Source organism: Vanellus vanellus (genome assembly GCF_965231255.1).
Source record: "Vanellus vanellus genome assembly, chromosome: 1".
Classification (NCBI taxonomy): Eukaryota; Metazoa; Chordata; class Aves; order Charadriiformes; family Charadriidae; genus Vanellus; species Vanellus vanellus.
In genome coordinates, this window is record NC_138905.1 from 14,782,551 (window position 1) to 14,801,251 (window position 18,701).

Consider the following 18,701-nt stretch of genomic DNA (forward strand, 5'->3'; position numbering starts at 1 on the left):
AATCCTGCAATTTACTTATCATGTATTAGGGTTTATCAGCCATAAGCCATAAATCTTATGAAAACAATTTAATGAGAGCTGATGTACTACCCAAATTTTAATGAATGATCAACCAAATTATCAATCACCGGAGTTTTTATCCAATATCTATTTTACAGGTAGAAAAAAAAAAAAGTTTCATTTTCATCTCAGTTCAGGCAGCACAACAGCCGATAATGAAGTCTTATTGCTATAGCTTACAACTTGAAGAAAACCCCAGAGTAATTACAGTTCTGTGGCCAGAAAAAAATGATACGGTCATTTTAATTCCTCAAGCATTTACTGGTACATGGAGGTAAATCCTAGAACTATTATGCAGGAAGCTGAAATTTATAACAAAATAACCAATAAAGCTCATATTTATAATCAAAGAAAACTGTAAAGTGTGAAAACTGGTTATCTGGAAACAATTCATAAGCTATTTTATATCATAGTCTTATATTACAACCTAATTAGAGTAGGCAATTATACAATATAAAAAGTCAGGAAGATCCTGAGTAGATTGCGTAGTGAAGATCAATATTGAATATAAATACATATTTGAGGCAAATAGAATAATGTCTCATTGTACAGCAAAGTCTAGCTCACATGGAACAAAATCAATTCTCTTTTTGAAGGAACAATCACTTTTCTAAAACATTTAGCAAAAACTTCTACTATACACCCAGGTTTAGTGACCAGAACACCCTATAGCCTCAATGACATTCAAAGGAAAAAAAATCATTATGTTTGTATCAAGATAAAGAAATCAAACATTACTGAATTATCTGTCTTTACATGGTGTAACATCAGAATCACTCATCTTAAAGATGGAGAAGACATTAAACCTGAGCCGATTATTACCATTAAAAATGAACACCACCATCTTTTTCCTAGCAGCCTGGCAACTTAAAAAATAAACAAGGAATCTAAAACCATACCAAGAGAAACTCAGTCCTTTAGCAAGACACCAGCTTTTAATTCTGTTAAAAATGGTAATTCCATATAAGGAAAATTTTGCCCTTGGATGAGAAAACAAGGGGTCAGAAAGCACAGTAAACATACAAACCTAGATCAACTAAACAAAGCTAAGGAACAAAGATGTTTAAATTCTTTAACGTCTCATCAGAATTTTGAGGCTTGCATGCACCCTTGGGACAGTGAGGATCTGCCAAGCCAACTTTACAAGTGTGGTTTTAACTGTGCCTGTGTATTCTAGTGAGGGATTCCCATGTCTGGCAGTTACATACATGACAGAAAATGGATCTATCTGCATGACCATCAAATGAAAAAGAGACCACAACATGCAGCCCCTGCTTTACATATTAAATAATTTATATGGTACAAATACTGTTTTGTTTAACAATTCCCTCCTGAGATACCCCATTTCTAACATTATATGGCAAGAAAGAAATGCATGTTAAATAAAAAAGATTGTATCTAGTAAAAAAGAAACACTATCCACAAAACATAACTGAAAGAGTAAATATTTAGAGGGGAAGCTTGTTAAAAAAAGCAACATCAACAAAACAAACAAGCCTTCACCCCCAAATTACCTGGATATTTCCCGGAGATAAACAGTCTGCATTGCCTTCTTCAAATGAGGTTCGATATTTTTCCAGAGTTTGCGGGTGTCACGTTCATTTGCTGCACCAAGCCAGAATCAACTCTGTTAAACATTTAACTCACACAACATTAAAACTCTTATCTCTGACACCTGAACAGTCAGAGGCATGACATAATAAGTCTCACACCCTGACTCCTGCACCATCATCATCCATTTGCAAGCACATACTACCACACAAGGCTGATTCTCTGTAGTTATTCTGAATACTCAGGGACAGCTTAGCAGAACTTCTGCTCTCATTTTCTCTTCTTCACCTTGACAGACAAATGACTTATGCCATTACTTTGCAAAAGTCCTCATGGTTGAGTGAGGAGAAAGTTTTATAGGGGGAAGCAAGTTTTCACAGTATTTCCATCTCATTTCCATAAAACACCACCAACAAATGTCATCTACTGCTTCTGCTGCAAATGCTGCCTACTGGGTGTAACTGGAGTAAGCAACATTGTTGTGACTACAGAAATGGTCACAACACGAGTAGCAAAGCAAATTCCTCCACAAAACCTACCTGCACTCTCATACATCTACTCAAATTAAAGACAGAAGCTTACCTTCTCCACTGACCACTGGTTCACAGTATTTAGAAAAATTGAGCACTGCCTACAGAAAGTAAAAAGTACAACATATTAAAAAGGTACTATATATTTGATCTAGCTAGAGAATATAACAAGCAGCATAATTCATTACTTTACAAACCCAATGAATTATTTTTCAGTCAATAATTATGCTACTTGCTTCCAAATATTGTACTGTAGAATGTCACAACATTTCTGTAGATTGAAATACAAACAGAAGTAATCTATCATAGGTTACTTGGTTTTGATTTCAGCAAAATCTGTTTACTGTACTCAGAAATTGCATTTTTTTAACAATAACATCGTAATTAAACATTATAAATGTAATAAAAATGTTTTCATCAACTTTTTTACAGATAAAACTTCCCATTCCAGGAGCAGTCCAGTATGTTCAAAAGTAGGCCATACATACTTACGCATACACAAGCAGAAATTTCTTAAAAAAAAAAAAAAAAACAACACACAAACCAAACCTGCTAACAAATTCCATATTCAAACAAACTCCTTTCACCTAAGGTAAGATTGCGAGATTTTTTTTATAAGGTTGTAATCTACATTTTTTTCAAAAATGGTTAAATCAGTACCACACAGAATTTTGTAAAATACCAAACCTCACATTTCATTCTCCTTTTGTCCTGCTGCACCTTACTAAATCTCGGTGCTAGTATACAGAACTCAATGCAATAACTTCTACATGTAAAACTAATATAATACCAGAATGTCTTATTAATAATCATGCATAACATACACATTAAGAGTCTGTATTAGACACTGTGGAGTTGTTCAGAAGCCTACAGACAGTTGTATGTGTCTTGTCATTACCTTCTAAAGAAGAAACTTGTCAAACACAAAAAGAATGTAGGGTCCAATTACATAAATCTTTTCATAATGTTGGTAATCACACACACACAAACAGTGCATCTAAAGCTAATGAAATTATTCTGGTAAGCAGAGCAACTCAAGCACATGTCTAGAAGAACTGCGGCCCTAGTTTCTATTTGTGTCTCCATCAGATTTCAGCAATCTCATTTAAATATAAAACCTGTACAGTTAACAAATAAATTCAGCTGAAGTTTAGCTACGTTCTCCTGATGGAAATGCAGACAGGACATTCAGATCATCTCACTAGCACTGATTTGTTTACTGGCCATAATCACTCATCACCTCAAACTTGTAAAGTTTCCTTGTACACAGCATTGCTATTTAAATAATAATATGATGAGCTAATAATTGTTATTGTTATTCAGCTTTTCTTATGCAAAGATCACCATCAAGTAATTTTTATTTTTCTTCTGTTAGTTTCTGTACTATTACATTCTTCAATTGATACATGGTTAAAACTCATTTTTCCAACTATCTTCAATGCATTTTTGTTCCCTCAGGCATGACTATATTGCAGGACCTTTGACTTACCTATTTTATTCTTAATTCCAAAAGAATGACAATGAAAACATTTATGTCAATCCTTGGTTTTCTAGGCCTTTGAGTCAAATTAATAGGCTATGTTTCTCTAAAACTGTGCAACCGATCTGGCTTGTAGCTGCTTGGTTACCTTAAAATCCTTCATAGGAGACAAATCAAGTTAAAATTTTACACTCAAATAATATAGGAAAATGTTTCACATTTTAAGTTAGATTTCCCATAAAGTTGAAGCATAAAGAATCCTGGGTGGCAAGTTAAATTTAATAAACACAGGAAACAAGAATCACAGAATGGTCAGGGTTGGAAGGGACCTCTGGAGATCATCACCCTCCTGCCCGAGCAGGGTCACCTACAGCACAGGACGGCATCCAGGAGGGTTTGGAATGTCTCCAGAGTGGGACACTCCACAACCTATCTGGGCAGCCTGTTCCAGTGGTCTGCCATGCTCAAAATAAAGAAGTCCCTCCTCATGTTTAGGTGGAACTTCCTATGTTCAAGCTTGTGCCCATTACATCTCGTCCTATCAATGGGCACCACTGAAAAAAGACTGTTCCTATTCCCCTGGCACCGTCCCTTTAAGTATTTGAAAGCATTAATAAGATCCCTCCTCAGTCTTCTTTTTTCTAGACTAAAAAGACCCAAGTCCCTCAGCTTCTCCTCATGAGAGATGCTCCAATCCCCTAATCATCTTTGTAGCCCTTTGCTGGACCCTCTCCAGCAGTTCCCTGTCCTTCTTGAACAGGGGAGCCCAGAACTGGACGCAGTACTCCAGATGCGGCCTCACCAGGGCAGAATAGAGAGGGAGGATGACCTCCCTCAATCTGCTGGCCACACTCTTCTTGATGCACCCCAGGATGCCATTGGCCTTCTTGGCCACCAGGGCACATTGCTGGCTCATGGTCGTCCTCTTGTCCACCAGGACTCCCAGGTCCCTTTCCACAGAGCCGCTCACTGGGAGGTCAGCCCCCAACCTGTACTGATGCATGCAGTTATTCCTCCCCAGGTGCAGTACCCTACACTTGCCTTTGATGAATTTCATAAGGTTTCTCTCTGCCCAACTCTCCAGCCTGTCCAGGTCATGCTGTAAGGTGACACAGACTTCTGGCGTGTCAGCCACTCCTCCCAGTTTTGTGTCTTCAGCAAACTTGCTGATGGTACACTCTATCCCTTCATCCATGTCATTGATGAACAGGACTGGACCCAGTACTGACCCCTGAGGGACACCACTCACTACTGACCTCCAACTAAATTCTGCACCACTAACCACAACCCACTGAGCTCTATCTGAGGTTGGACATGCTGAGACCATGTAACTGAAGTTAATTCCTTCAAATGTTGAAAGCAGCTGTCTGGCACTCCACTGCATAGTCCAGGAAACAAATACAACAGAAGGCTACTTAGGGGTTACAGTAGTCCACAACAGCAAAAAGGTAGCAATAAGAGCAAAGTCACATAAAAAGTCACATGTAAAAAGAATCTGAAGAGAAAAGAAGCACAGTGAAGCGTACCATTGCCTGAAAGAGTAAAATCATAACTACTACTTTCTCAGACTGAATTGCAAACAAAAACAAACAAACAAAAAATCACTAACCAAAACTGTAATGGAGTTGTCCCTCAAACCCTGCTGCATTTGCAGCAATTGCTTTTACTATACTTATCAGTAGGCATAAAAGGTTTCATCACACTTATCTCCTTATCCCAACATGTAAAAATAGGTAGCCTGGTCTTCTCAGTCACTCTCTGATATTGAGGAACAGCTTGACCTTAAAAACCCCAAAAGAACAGAAGTTCTAGGCTGGGTGAACCATGCGCAGACTGGCATCTCATTAGTGTAGTTTTTGTTGCCTCTGACCAGAACACTACATAGCAATGGAAACCCTTTATAGGCACCAAAACAATTGCGACCTTTATTATGGATTTCTAGGAAAACTGCATTTTGAGCTGAGGCATGCTTAAGATGGTAGATTTAGACTAGATATAAGGAAGAAAGTTTTTATGATAACCACGGTGAATCACTGGAACATGTTTCCCAGAGGTGGTAGGTAACCCACCCCTGGAAACATTCAAGGTCAGGTTGGAGGGGGCTCTGAGCAACCCAATCTAGTTGAAGATGCCCCTGCTCATGCAGGAGGGGTTGGACTAAATGACCTTTAAAAGTCCCTTCCAATCCAAACCACTCCATGATTTTCTCTTTGTCCATATGTTGTGGTTTAACACCATGTTCAACAATAAATCTATACTTTCAGAGCTTATTTGGCAAAAAACACCCCAAAACAACAACCCTAAAGGAGCTCATCTCACCAGATGCTGAAGTTCTTTCAGGTCCCTACAGACCATGTAGAAGACACCAAGCAGAATATTGATATAAGCAGAATAGAAATCCGCAGAATATTCTGGGGGATGATTCTGAGACAAGATCTTCTGCAGGTGTCCTGTTTAAATAAAAATAAGTTTTGCTTATCTAAAGCTAACTTAATAAATTGACCACATTTTACAAGTTAAGTTGAAAAACAACCTATAATCATCACTAAAAAACCAAAATCCACCAAAACCTACACTGATTAAAAGAACCAGCAAATAGAACGGAACCAAAATGTTACTTTGAGTTTGGCAAGTGGAAAAAGCCAAGTCTTCTAGAGGTTGTACGAGTATCTACTTTTACATTCCAGTAGTATTACACATTCCGGACTCTGTAAAAGCATACAAATAAACATGGAAAAAACAGCTGGATGTTGTTTGACAAACTATTATTCAACCCCCAAAAAACAGATTAAAGAATTAGTTTACCTATGCTGTAATCAGGAAAATACAAGGTGAATGGCTCAAAGCATCCTGTATTTGGACGGAACAGTTCCCATACTATTTCACTGAGCAGGACAACTGTCACATTTCTGTCAGTCTACACAGGGAAGGGGAGGGAAAAAAAAAAAAAAAAAAGAGTGACAGATAGAGAAAGAAAAAAAAAGTAACACCACATGTTACAATATCAATGCAAAAAATTATTATTATGACTTTTCTGTTCCACAAAAATCATCAAATTTACAGTTTAACACAAATTACTAGCATAGTAATAAATCTTCAGCTGGCCTAATCAAGAAGCTCATACGTTTGCAGATATTCATAACTACATGCGGTTTCTCTGCATCCCTTGCCATTTCACTGACATGCTTTGTGGGGTGTTAGAGCTCTGGTACTAGACAACATCAAGTAGATTCCATAACTTACTCCCAAAATTAAGACAGCATTTTACTTTGGTAATTAAACCCGGACTTTCAAAACAAACAGGAAGAGTTAAAAAACGAAAGAAAGCTCAGTGCTTTCTGAAAGCAAGCTATCCAGTACTTTATTTTAAAGGTAAGCTGGTCTTTAAAAACAAACAAAATCATCCCAAAACAGAAACAGTATTAACTGTGTACTCTACCAACTGTTTTACTAGTTACTAATAACGGCTGTCCGTAGTAACATACTCTTTCTAACCATGTTCTTATTGACAATATACTTGCCTTGAGTTTGATGTTTCGGTCAATAAATAACAAAACACTTCATATTAAAAAGTATTCCTTATTTTGGCGACCCTTCAATATATCAGCTTATTAATATGAAGCTAACTATCTGTGAAGATGATGTGTCATTCTTCCTTTTTGCAAGGCTTTTGCCACCATACTAAAAATTCTGCATAACAAAAGATGCTTTTAAATATGGTTCTTCAAGAACCACATTTCAAAACTATCAAGGCAACTCAAGAAAATAAAAGCAGCCTGATTGAATTGACCATGCTTAATATGAGCTGTGAATGACTTGAAACAGAAGTTTCAATGCTATTCCCCTTCCCTGAAAGTCAGTGAGAATCTTTTTTTATTTACTCTTCCCACTTATTGCCAAAGTGGCACCCACCTATATTCTTTACTGTTCCTTCCTTCTCTATTTTTACGGAACTTTTTTTTCCTTTTAACGAGAGTGTCTTTCTGTAAATTTCTTTCAATTGTGTTCCTCTCCCAGATTTCCTAGTATTTTAGCTGAGAAAAGTACTAAGGTATTTTCAGTTCAGTTCCTGAAAGACCTTCCAATATGAAAAACTTAAGTACTTCCCACCATAATTCTCACAGAAATCAAGCATCCTATGACCCTTTGCCAGAGATCCGCCAGTCTCATGAAATCCTTCACCACTAATGAAGTTTCTTGTCTCCTTTCACTCCAGAAAAGGAAGTGATGCAGTAGATTTTCTCCTATGTTTTGGTCCCTGAACAACAATCATAGGCCCAAGTTTCCCTCCTTTCTCTCGTCAAACAGGTTGCTTCTGCTTCAGGGGTAGCAAAATCCACAACATGGGCAGAACAGACAAAAAGAGCCAGAAAATGCATCAGCTGCCAGGATTAAGAACACAGCTGTGAATCAGTCTTCATTCAGTAAATAGAGGAATCAATGTCACCGGAAGATTAAGAGTACCACACAAAAGTCTTGAGATAACAAGCATAATTTCAGCAATTTAGATGTTCAGACATTTCAAAGTACCACCATCTTCTGCTTTTGTCTTCAGTTTCTTTTCAGAGAATGCACCATTTTTGCTTATTCCAAGGCATAAGCTTTGATAATTCAGAAGCAAGAGAGGGAAAGATACAGTGGTTTATTCTACCCAGAAACATACTGTGGCACAATTCCCATGGAAGTGTAAAAACTCTCCGCCATCATAAAGCACATTGGTAGCTATTGAGCTGTGAAGCTCCAGCCACAAACAAATAGCTAGTGGTCTACTGACCATTCTCAAGCCAACCACCACACAATGTTGTGAAGTTTCACATGGGAGAAACTTGAGGAAAACAAACATTTCCCGACTTGCAAATTCACACTTCCAATGCCGAATTCACTCAACATGGCTGAGCTCTCTGAATCAGCAGCTGACTCAGAAGCAGACTTTGGATTCCCACACAAACATCTGACAAACTCTAAAAAGGGGTTTTATTTATTGACTCGCACCAAGCCAATAGGAGCTATGTTGAAGGTTCTTATAGATTATAGTCTGTCTGAGATTTTTTTTCTGCAATTATTACAAAACTTTAAATGAAGAGTAGAAAAATTTCACATTCTTCTTAAAAAACAAATATACTCTAGAATAGACAGCTATGTATCTGACACAAGCGTCAAAAGAATCTACGACAGATCAGATATCACAAAACAAGATACTATTAAACAGAATTAAAAAAAAAAAAGAGCGTAAGAAAAACCTGGCAACGTTTAAATTTTGGTTTGGTTTCTCGTTTTGACTACTACCATTTCATTATTTGGGAAGGGGATTAATTGTGCAGCTTTTCTCATCTAAAAAATCACTTATCTTGATCTGTGAGCTTAATGGACAGATACCATGTTCAGTTACTCTCACTATGCAGGAAACATACATTAATTTTTTTCCAGACACTTACCAACTCTTGAAGCCTAAGAAATGCTGGCAGGACATTTGCTTCCATTTCCCTCAGCTGCTCTGCTCTATCCAGTACCTTTGAAGAAAACAGTGATCATCTCATATAGACAATGTCACCTTCCATTCTTACGTGGACTTAAAATTAATTCTTAGCTGCTGGAAACTCATTTCAGGAATGGCTCTTAGACAGCAGAAACCACTTAAGTATCAAGACCCTTTAAACAAGCAACATCAGAGAGACAATTGCTTCAGGTGTGCTTCCAGGAAGCCCAAGCAGCGCTGCTGTCTGAAAAAAGATAAAATCCCCAGACAAGCAACATTCTTATGCCTTATGGCAGTACGAATTAAAACATAAGTATACCAGTCAAGAATATCACTGACAAAGCCACGATATCATTAACAAGCATTGAAAGCTCAATTTTTGTCAAAAATTCTTTTTATATTAAAAAATGATGTGTAGTACTGCAGCACTATATCAACATGCTTACTGCAAGAGATGGAGTAATCCCACTATGGAATTATTTTTCAGTCATAAGAGCTGATACTTGTGAAAAGTTAGCTATCATCTGGACTTCACACAACTGAATATTGAGCGAAGTATTTCTTGCCGTAGTTTGCAGCCTAGAAATTTACAGGGTTTATTGTATTGCATACAAACCTGGCATAGCACCAACAAACATGTAGCTTATGTACAGCTTAAACAAGAAACACTTTATCTAACCACTAACATATTTTGGAGCCTAGAGAAAAAAAAAATAGAAGCATGAACACATGCATGACTATGTTTTGGCAAAAAAATTCATATTCCCAGTACACTTAAAATCTTGACAGGAAATAAAAAAGAGAATAGAAACACATTTCTTTTGTGTTTTATTCACTACTCACAATATAAATCTAAATTCTGAATTTCATTACTTCTTTTCAATTACAGCTGTTGAAAGAGAAAATATAGGTCCCTAGAAAATTGTAATTTTCTATCCTTTTACAGTTCCTCCCCTCACCAAAACATTAAGACATCTATCATCCCTGTAGCCCACAGCAAAAAGAAGAATTTTATGTGGACAACCAAGAAACATTTTATGAAAATTGTATTTCAAAATCACACCATACAGGAAAAAAAAACTGAAAGAGCAGTATCTCTGCAATAATAGCTCACTCTTCTTGGGAATTTATTTAAAACTACAGTATGACATACGATTTTTACATTGACATCTGCATTTTGTTCATATAATAAACGACTTCAGAGATGAATACTGCCTTACATTACCGACCAAATATAGGCCACATACTTTGACTAATAAAATACTGCTTATTGAACCCAGTGACATGCAGCTAATGAACACAGAGCTTTAAGGTCTTCACCTAAGTATATCTTAGTTTTAGTTAAATGAGAAACAAACCAGAGTTTCTACTTGCAGCACAGAAAACATACTGTGACCTTGGCTTGTGAAATGTCAAGTGGTTCACAGAAACAGCCTACCCACGGGCCTATAAATCCATGCCTTACTCTATAGTTTTAATATAGATTCGCCATCTTCAGCTTTTTTTTTAAAACTATGCATTTTAGAACTGTCTGCTGACTTACATTAAAAACAGCAACTCCTTACTTCTGCAATACTGTAAATGTATGAATGACTACAAGTTATATCAGTTCCAATTTTTCAGGTAGATAGAATGAATAAATTCATTTTTCACAAGTAATCACAAACATTCAGCACCAATGCTTGGGTTAAGAGAAATATTTAGAATCCTTTGCTTGAAAGTAAACATTTATCTTAATTTGCTGAGTTAACTGGGCTGAAATATTACATTATTTACTACTAAAATGAAATAGAATAAATTAGCACAGACAGTTTATGTTACCAGCATGCTGGTCTTCCATCAGTCTCAATTTAAACCACTCTACAGTAAATCCAGATGATGCAGGTTAATGTACAGGAATTGATTTCCCCCATTCCTGTCTGTTCCCATGCAGAACGGAATCAAAATACTAATTTAATGCTTTAACACATGAAGCATTCTTTACTGATGTAAAACAGTTTTTTTAATTCAAACAATCTGAAAGTAAAATTTTGATATATAAAGGTATTTTGTGAAATTCCCTAAAGGTTATCTTAGTGTGAAATTTTGTTCTTATGGAAATGTTGAAGGATGCCAATACCACTTTTGTGACAGTAAATTAAAATGAATTATCTATGTATAACTTCTTATATATTGTAACTACTGGTACATATTTTTCTTCATTCAATTTTTAAGAAGTATGTAAAATTTATTAACCTGATGAGCTGTAGGAAACTATGAGATAGTACTGTTTCCACTAAACATAACATGAAGTTATTTAACTCAGTGGCTAAGTCTTTTTAAATGGAAATAAAACTTAACTATAACCTGTGAAACGGAATGATGAATGTTCAGTGTAATTACGAACATCTTGTTTGACTGCAAAAAAAAAAGCAGTATACCTGTTGATTGCTGTGAGAAACATGCAGAGTGATTACCCAGGGTCATTGAGCTTTCAATCTTGAACCACTTTCATGGGTTTTTAAGTAATCAATTTGACCTATTTAAAAAAAAACTTAATTCCTACTGCTAGGCTAAAATTTCAGTACATGTCTTTTGCAGGTCCACAATGCATATATACAGTTATACATCACTTATACTTTGGCATTCATGTTTTTAAGATAATAGGTTTTCTTCAAAAAAGTGAAAGCTAGGAAAAAAAAAAAAAAAAAAGAAGTTTTGAGAAATCTATGTCCTTTCCTCAGACCTCTTGTATGCCTGAAATTTTTTTCTCTGTTCATCTCTTGGCATGATAAATGCTGTTACATGTCTTCAAATTTTTTTAAGATTACCACAGAAAAAAATCCCCAGAAAAAAACAAAACCTAGCGTTCTAGTACTACATTGATTCGATCATTCCTGTGATCTAAATTCTGGTTAATTTTCCTGCGGTCTGCCTGTTTATTACACTTGAGTATATAATCTAATTTTTCATTGCAGTCTTTTTCCATCTTAATTTTAAAACTAAATTTCTTGTCTCTGAGGGCCACAAGTGTAGTTGAAGATGTAAGATCTCAACAGCATTTTTAGAGAGGAAATTACGCATTTTAGTTCCTTACTACGACTTCTAATTTGAACCTATTCTAGCCAACAAATTCTTATTTGCATGCTCCATAATTCACTTCTGCCCTCCTTCCCACCTTTGCTTTCTCATTTGTGAATCTATCTTCACAAAGAAACAGATAAACATGACTTACTAATTATAAAACAAATACAGGCTCTCTATATTTAAAGATTCTGTAATATTATTACATACCTAATTCAGCTATGCAGTATAATTTATGTTCATTATTAGTTATGCTATACAGTTCTTGTGTATAAAAAGTTTTAAAACTATGAAAAATACAGAATGTCATCTAAAGCCAGTAAACCAATGGAAAATATCTAAACACTATCAACAGATTCTGAATTAGGTCCAGAGGGAAACTTTGTGAAAACTGATCTATAATGCACACATTCCGTATACAAATTATTGATAACAATTACTCACACTCTGTTAACCAAAATGAAACTGGAACACTAAAATTAAATTACTTACAATGTATAATGTTTGATCTTTAAGCTCTTGACTCGCAACAGCTTGTTTAAACAGACGCACAAAGTCATTGAAATTATCACAAGGCACATGAGAAGTCTGTTCTGTCTCAGAAGAACAGCTTTGCAACTGGATAAGAATTTCTTCTAAAAGAAGTCGTGAAGTAAAGTATTCCACACAGTTCACAAACACATGAGGAAGCTGAAGGGGATAAAAAAAAAAAGATACAACCCCATTTGGCTTTTTCAGTGTAAATACTGCAAAATCAGTTTTCTGTTCCAGATGAGACAATGAAAGAAATCACATCCTGCCAACAGAATACAGAGCAAAACCCAAAAAACTTTGCCAAAAAAGAACGATTACTTATGTACCTAGTCAAAATATTATATAACACAAAGTGAAGAGAGATCTGATGAATTCTCATATAAAACATGCAGTGTATCTTCTAACTATGTTTAAAAATCACAAGCAATACACAAAAAGAAAACTACATAGTATTTAGATCAAAGAAAATGCTACACAACTGTAACACATTACAGTATCATAAAATAGTCCATTACAAATTACAGTGTCTGGATAACAGGAACTTCTCAAACATACATTACAAAGAAAGTAATCTAGGAGCACACTCCCCCAAATTACTCTGAATGTTTCTGGCATTCACTGCATACAAATGATAAAGTATAAGCTTCTGTATCAGACACGTAATCAGCCTGCCTGTGCAGAACATTTTTAGAAAACCAGATCTTGTCTGAGTAAAGAGAATGTGAAAAAAGCAGCGCATCAGATACATTTTATGGCAATCCATTTTTTATGGCAATCCATAAAATGCACTTCTATGTACCAGTTTAGTAATATTGAAAAGTTCTGGTCATTTGCCTATAAACAAAAGACAAAATGTACAAAATTATGAAATGTAATTTTCTAGCAACTCTATTTTTAAGAAATAGATTATTTGCATCACTACATACACTCTGGTAAGGCATACTTTTTTTTTTTTTTTTTAAACACTGAACATTAAAACCTCAGGAAAACATTAGTCATTGAGGTATATAAGCATTACTTGCAAAGTTAAACTTCGGAAACAGGTATATGTATGTATAATAACAACAACTACTAAGTACATCATTCCAGTCTCTCTACTTAAAATACAACATATGGCATATGATTCAGCAGATGCGGGAAAGTACGAGGATATGCTGGCAATCCACTCAGACAACGTGTAATAAAAAGCTTTCTTATGATTTGGAACACTATTAAAAGAAAGGGGCTACACCTCCAAAAGGACCTATTCAAAATGCTGCACCTCCATAGCAGAAGAAAAGCTGGGTAAGCTGGGTCCCTCGGATGTGATTCACACCACCACATCACGTAGGGGATACCTATACTTGGCAACAGGAAGTTCTGTAGAATGAGCTGCTGCTTAAATCCTATTCCTTTCTAGGTTCTGGCCACATCTCTGGATATGTTGCAAGTGGGTAGCACAATGTTAGGAGCATTGGCACAAAAGGCTACTGCATGAAAGAGGATCATGACCACTGCCTTCCACCATTCTCCCTCTATAATTTGTAATGAAAGGGACAAGATCACTGAGTTTTGCATAAAACCCAGTCCTGCAGGTATGTGATAAACGCACTCTGGGCATGCCTAAAGTATCAGGGCTATGAGAACACACAAGTGGAAATTTATGGTCTAGGCATGAAGTAGGCACCTGTCACTGGATTTAAAACCCTGAAGTATGTGACTGACAAAAACAGGCACTAACAGGTTTAGATGGAAATTTCTGTAATGACACCCTTCAACATAGGAGGACTTTAAAACCTGTTTGGGGAAAAATTAGAAAAAGGAATAAAACTATCATGAATAAACACATTTGCTAGCAGAAAAAGAAAGGCCATAAAAGTGTCAAGAACCTAATACTTAAAAGTATTCTGCCAGCACTACAATAGACTTAAAGCAATACCTCTCTACATCATTCTTCAAGACAACTATTTTTGTAAGAAACGTGTTCAGCCACAATGACCCACTAATTTTATGTAGTTCAGATTCTCATATGATGTGTAAAGAGGAGGTTTCTCTGCCTGGAGTCGTTGCAACTGAAGTCAGTCCATTCCTGATAAACTTCTTACTTAAGGTTAGTAACATATAGCAACTACAGTATTAATCACTGTAGATTTAAGTCATCTCCCATAAGTGGACAACATGAAAGTAGTTTTTTTCCTTAATAGTTGAGGGGAAGAAAGTTTGTAGTCCCAGCTTCCTAGGAACGTAATGCTCCAAATTCAAAACCATACAATGAATTCTCAGTAGTTTCCATTTCACATATTCCAACAACATCTGTTTTATCAGTCCTCCTTGACCTACTTCTTACTTACTCCTACACTGTTTGTTAAGAACAGGAATCCAAAGGAAGTTTATCTTGGATCGTGAAGCTGAAAAAGAACATATGGTCCTAACATTTATGAAAATAATGCTCATACAGGAGGAAACAGCAACAGTACTGGCATGGGAGATAAAAGCCATCCCACCAGCAAAAGACCTGGTAACGCCAAGCTTAGTAAACACACCTTGGGAATTAATTCTATTACATTAGAAACTGTGAATGACATCCTGTTTCTTGGGGTTTTTAACTCATGATGCACATCAAGCTGTGTTTGGAGGACCTACAATAAATTAAAGTGCACAAAATTCATATTTTCAAACAGGTTCTGAAAAAGTAATACTAAAAAAGGGCTATCAATACACCTTTTCCCATGTATAGCTGATTCATGAAGCAAAAGAATAATTGTTTATCGTTCAGGAATTAAATCAATTGTTCCTATGCAACATTGCTCCAACACTTTAGAACTCCTGCATTGTTTCTTTTTCCAAGTGAAAGACAGATTTTCCTGCTTCTACTAGAGGGCTAATTGGAACTAACCAAATTTGCTACAACAAATACAACATTCTCCCCAACTCTGCAAAAACAACTATCAGTTTCAGGAAGAATGGCAGTTGCCTGGTACTCAGCCAGTGATTTTCATCATTTCAGACTCACCCTTTTTTTCCCCCCAGCAAACATGTATAGCTTCTATGTTTGCTTTGAATTCTTTCAACAAATTTACTAAGTTTAAGTTCTTAGGCTGACATTTAAATAGATCATACACATCCAACAATACAGTTAAAAATTAGTTTGTAAAAACAAATAAAACAAAATTCCACTACGGTAAACTCTTCTCACTGTTCTTCATATACGCTCTCACTCTCTTCATATACAAGTAAAATTAGTTTAAAGGAGAATTACAAGATGATTCAAAAAAGGTATACTATAAGTGACTCTCAGATTGAACTGTAATCATCATAAGAGTACTTATTTGTCACTGGGGCTATTTCAGGTTAAGTCCCTTTTAGAGATCTGAACAAAACTTGGCTCCTTTTTTTTCCCTTTTAAACTTTCTTAGAAAGGTTACAAGATTTATATTATATCTCAGTATGTACAACTTCATTTTATCTGAAGTGCGCTAGTGAGAAGAATGATGCGTTCCTCACACACTAAGTGGAGGAGAAGAATCAAGAAGGCACAAATGGCTGAGGAAACAAACCATTTCGAGAAAGCAAAAGCTAGTTTGAGGGACCATCTGTTACAAATAAATTCTAAATTCAATATCCATTGTGAACATTCTTACCTCTAAGGTGTTTAGAAGAGTTTGCATCACATAGGTCTTTCCACTAGATGTATGTCCATAAATAAAGATGGATGGAAAACTAAACTGCTGACGCTAAGAAAAGATAAAAAGTTGTTGCTGTTTCAATTATTCTTCTTTTCCATTCAACAGACAAAAGATTTACCAGTGAAGTTTCCCTCCAAAAGAAAAGTTACCTTTTAAATTGAGGTATTAAATAAAAAATATGCCAATTATTGTGGAATCAATGTGATCAAGTTTTATGTTACATCTTCACTGAAATGCTGAGAGAGTAAGTCCCAAGAATCAAATATCGCATAAAGCTGCCAGTGAAAGTGCTATAGCATGAGGATACATTTTTCATGGGAAAAACAAACGAAACAAAAAAAAACTAACCCAAACCAAACAAAAAAAACCCCACACACCAAGAGAGAAAAGCGGTGGGCTCTTAATTCAAATTAGTTAACTAACTGAAACAATAGCTTGGAAAGCTTTACATTGTCCTAACTTTTGCAAACACTACAAACTGCTTTTCTTTCCATTAGCACCAAGCAGAAAAGAATTAAAATAGTTTGGTGGAGATGATAAAGGAGCTCGCTCTTCTCTCACGGGGCAGTATTTGATATAATACCTCTATTTATTTAACATTACTGATGCTGTATATTTCATGGATTGTTTTTTTTTATGATGCAATGAAAATAATTAACTCGTTCTTTTCATTTCATTCCGAACAGGTACTTATTTTTGTGGTTTTCTCATTTTTAAGAACCTTGACTTGAAAAATGAATACGAAAATAAATCTGACAAACACTTTTTATGAAAAACGATGATCCAAGATGAAGGCACTCTTGTGCAAGATATGCGGATACTCTACCCTGCATATTTAACAAGAATTTAAGTATCTATTTTTTTAAGAAGACTTGTACCACTGTGCTTGTAATAAATACATAAAACTTAAGTGCTGTAATTTGATGTAATTATTATTATCTATAATTAAAGGCAGAATCAGACACAGATACTAATTTCCATTTTGTTAACTGAATGTAAATCAATATATCAACTGCTTTTAAGTTTGCAGATAAAAACCTCCATTACTTTTTACCACAGCTTTGCAAAGCAGTAACGGAATAAATTAAAAAGGCAGTGATTTCCAAATCTTATGGACAGCAACAGAACCAAGAAGCAGACCAATTTCAATAAAAATATGACCAATTTCACGTACTTAGAATTCAGGCATGCAGACATTATATTAACAGGTCAAAACCAAACAGAATTTCTACACTGACACTGAAAAAAAAATACCCCAGAACTTTAGACCAGGGAAGACAGACTTCCTGGTACTAACTGGCAAAGATGAAACAGAGTCATGGAGAAGCCCGGCTTCAGAGACAGCAGGGCACAAATCGTTGTAAGTTTGTTTGGGTCATTCTAGCTGCAAAACAGCTTTTCAACTTACTAGAATTTACATGCCAAACACTAATGTTAAAGATATGTAACAAAAAAACCCCAACAACCAAAAAAGTGACAACCAAAGTATGTTCATAATGACACCACAAAAATGCCCTTAAATTTCTACTCTCTCCTCTGAGAGAGCAGAACTTCTTTGTACAATACAAAAGCTCTACCTCTCCAAATATTGACAGCAACGTGGACACTTGGGATTCTCGACAAGGCACCAAACTTTCCAAGTGAAGCAGTGTAGCTGCTGGGTATGCTGGATGTTCAAGATTAGGCATTTTGATGTTCTGTACTTAGTCACCTAAACATGCATGTCCCATTTGAGGTGCACAGACAAGAAACAAAGTGATCTGGAAAAAAAAAAAAAAAACAAAAAAAAAACATTTTAATGATCATTTGTTGTCATATACATAAAGGAAGAAAATGAACAGTAATTGACATAAATCTAAACAGACATTCTAGCTCAGGATAATGGTGTAATAATGATAGACTTAAAAGACTTCATCAACATCGAACAATATTATGTAAGCCATTATACAGACATTTTCACACCAGACGGAGTCCAAAAAATCAAATAAAAAGGGAAAGGCATACAGGGTGTGAGCAAATCAATATAGCAAAGAATTGTCATAGTTTAGTTAACTGGAGAAATACATATTTATTTCTGGGTTTACGTACATTTAAATGTAGCAAGGAAATAAAATGAGGAAAGTAGAGTAGTCACAGACCACCACCCCCCTGGACAGCCAAGAAACTAGGATTTACAAGCAAAAGAGAAGAGGTAGGGCATAAGAAAAGATGAGGAAGACTAAATAATAGCTCTTCACATGTTTACAGGAACACTTACCCCAGCTTAAAAGCAGCAGTGGAATATGAGAAAATCCAGCTGATGGTAAAGACTGGAAATACTCCTTAATAATAGTAGGAGCCCA

The 18,701-nt window shown here is 35.7% G+C and overlaps 1 protein-coding gene across 2 annotated transcripts in view; it reads right to left on the bottom strand.

The window, feature by feature from the left end:
• The window catches only part of ORC5 (origin recognition complex subunit 5), a gene marked incomplete at both ends in the record, with an annotated part of 71,531 nt that extends 53,484 nt beyond the window's left edge, over positions 1 to 18,047 (bottom strand). For both annotated transcript variants that reach the window (XM_082498746.1, XM_082498745.1), the window contains 8 exons: positions 1,575 to 1,665; positions 2,194 to 2,242; positions 5,941 to 6,071; positions 6,427 to 6,538; positions 9,057 to 9,131; positions 12,653 to 12,850; positions 16,315 to 16,407; positions 17,937 to 18,047. In XM_082498746.1, coding sequence (XP_082354872.1) covers positions 1,575 to 1,665; positions 2,194 to 2,242; positions 5,941 to 6,071; positions 6,427 to 6,538; positions 9,057 to 9,131; positions 12,653 to 12,850; positions 16,315 to 16,407; positions 17,937 to 18,047 — 860 coding nt within the window. The remainder of the gene's footprint in view (positions 1 to 1,574; positions 1,666 to 2,193; positions 2,243 to 5,940; positions 6,072 to 6,426; positions 6,539 to 9,056; positions 9,132 to 12,652; positions 12,851 to 16,314; positions 16,408 to 17,936) is intronic.
• Positions 18,048 to 18,701: the final 654 nt, after the last annotated feature.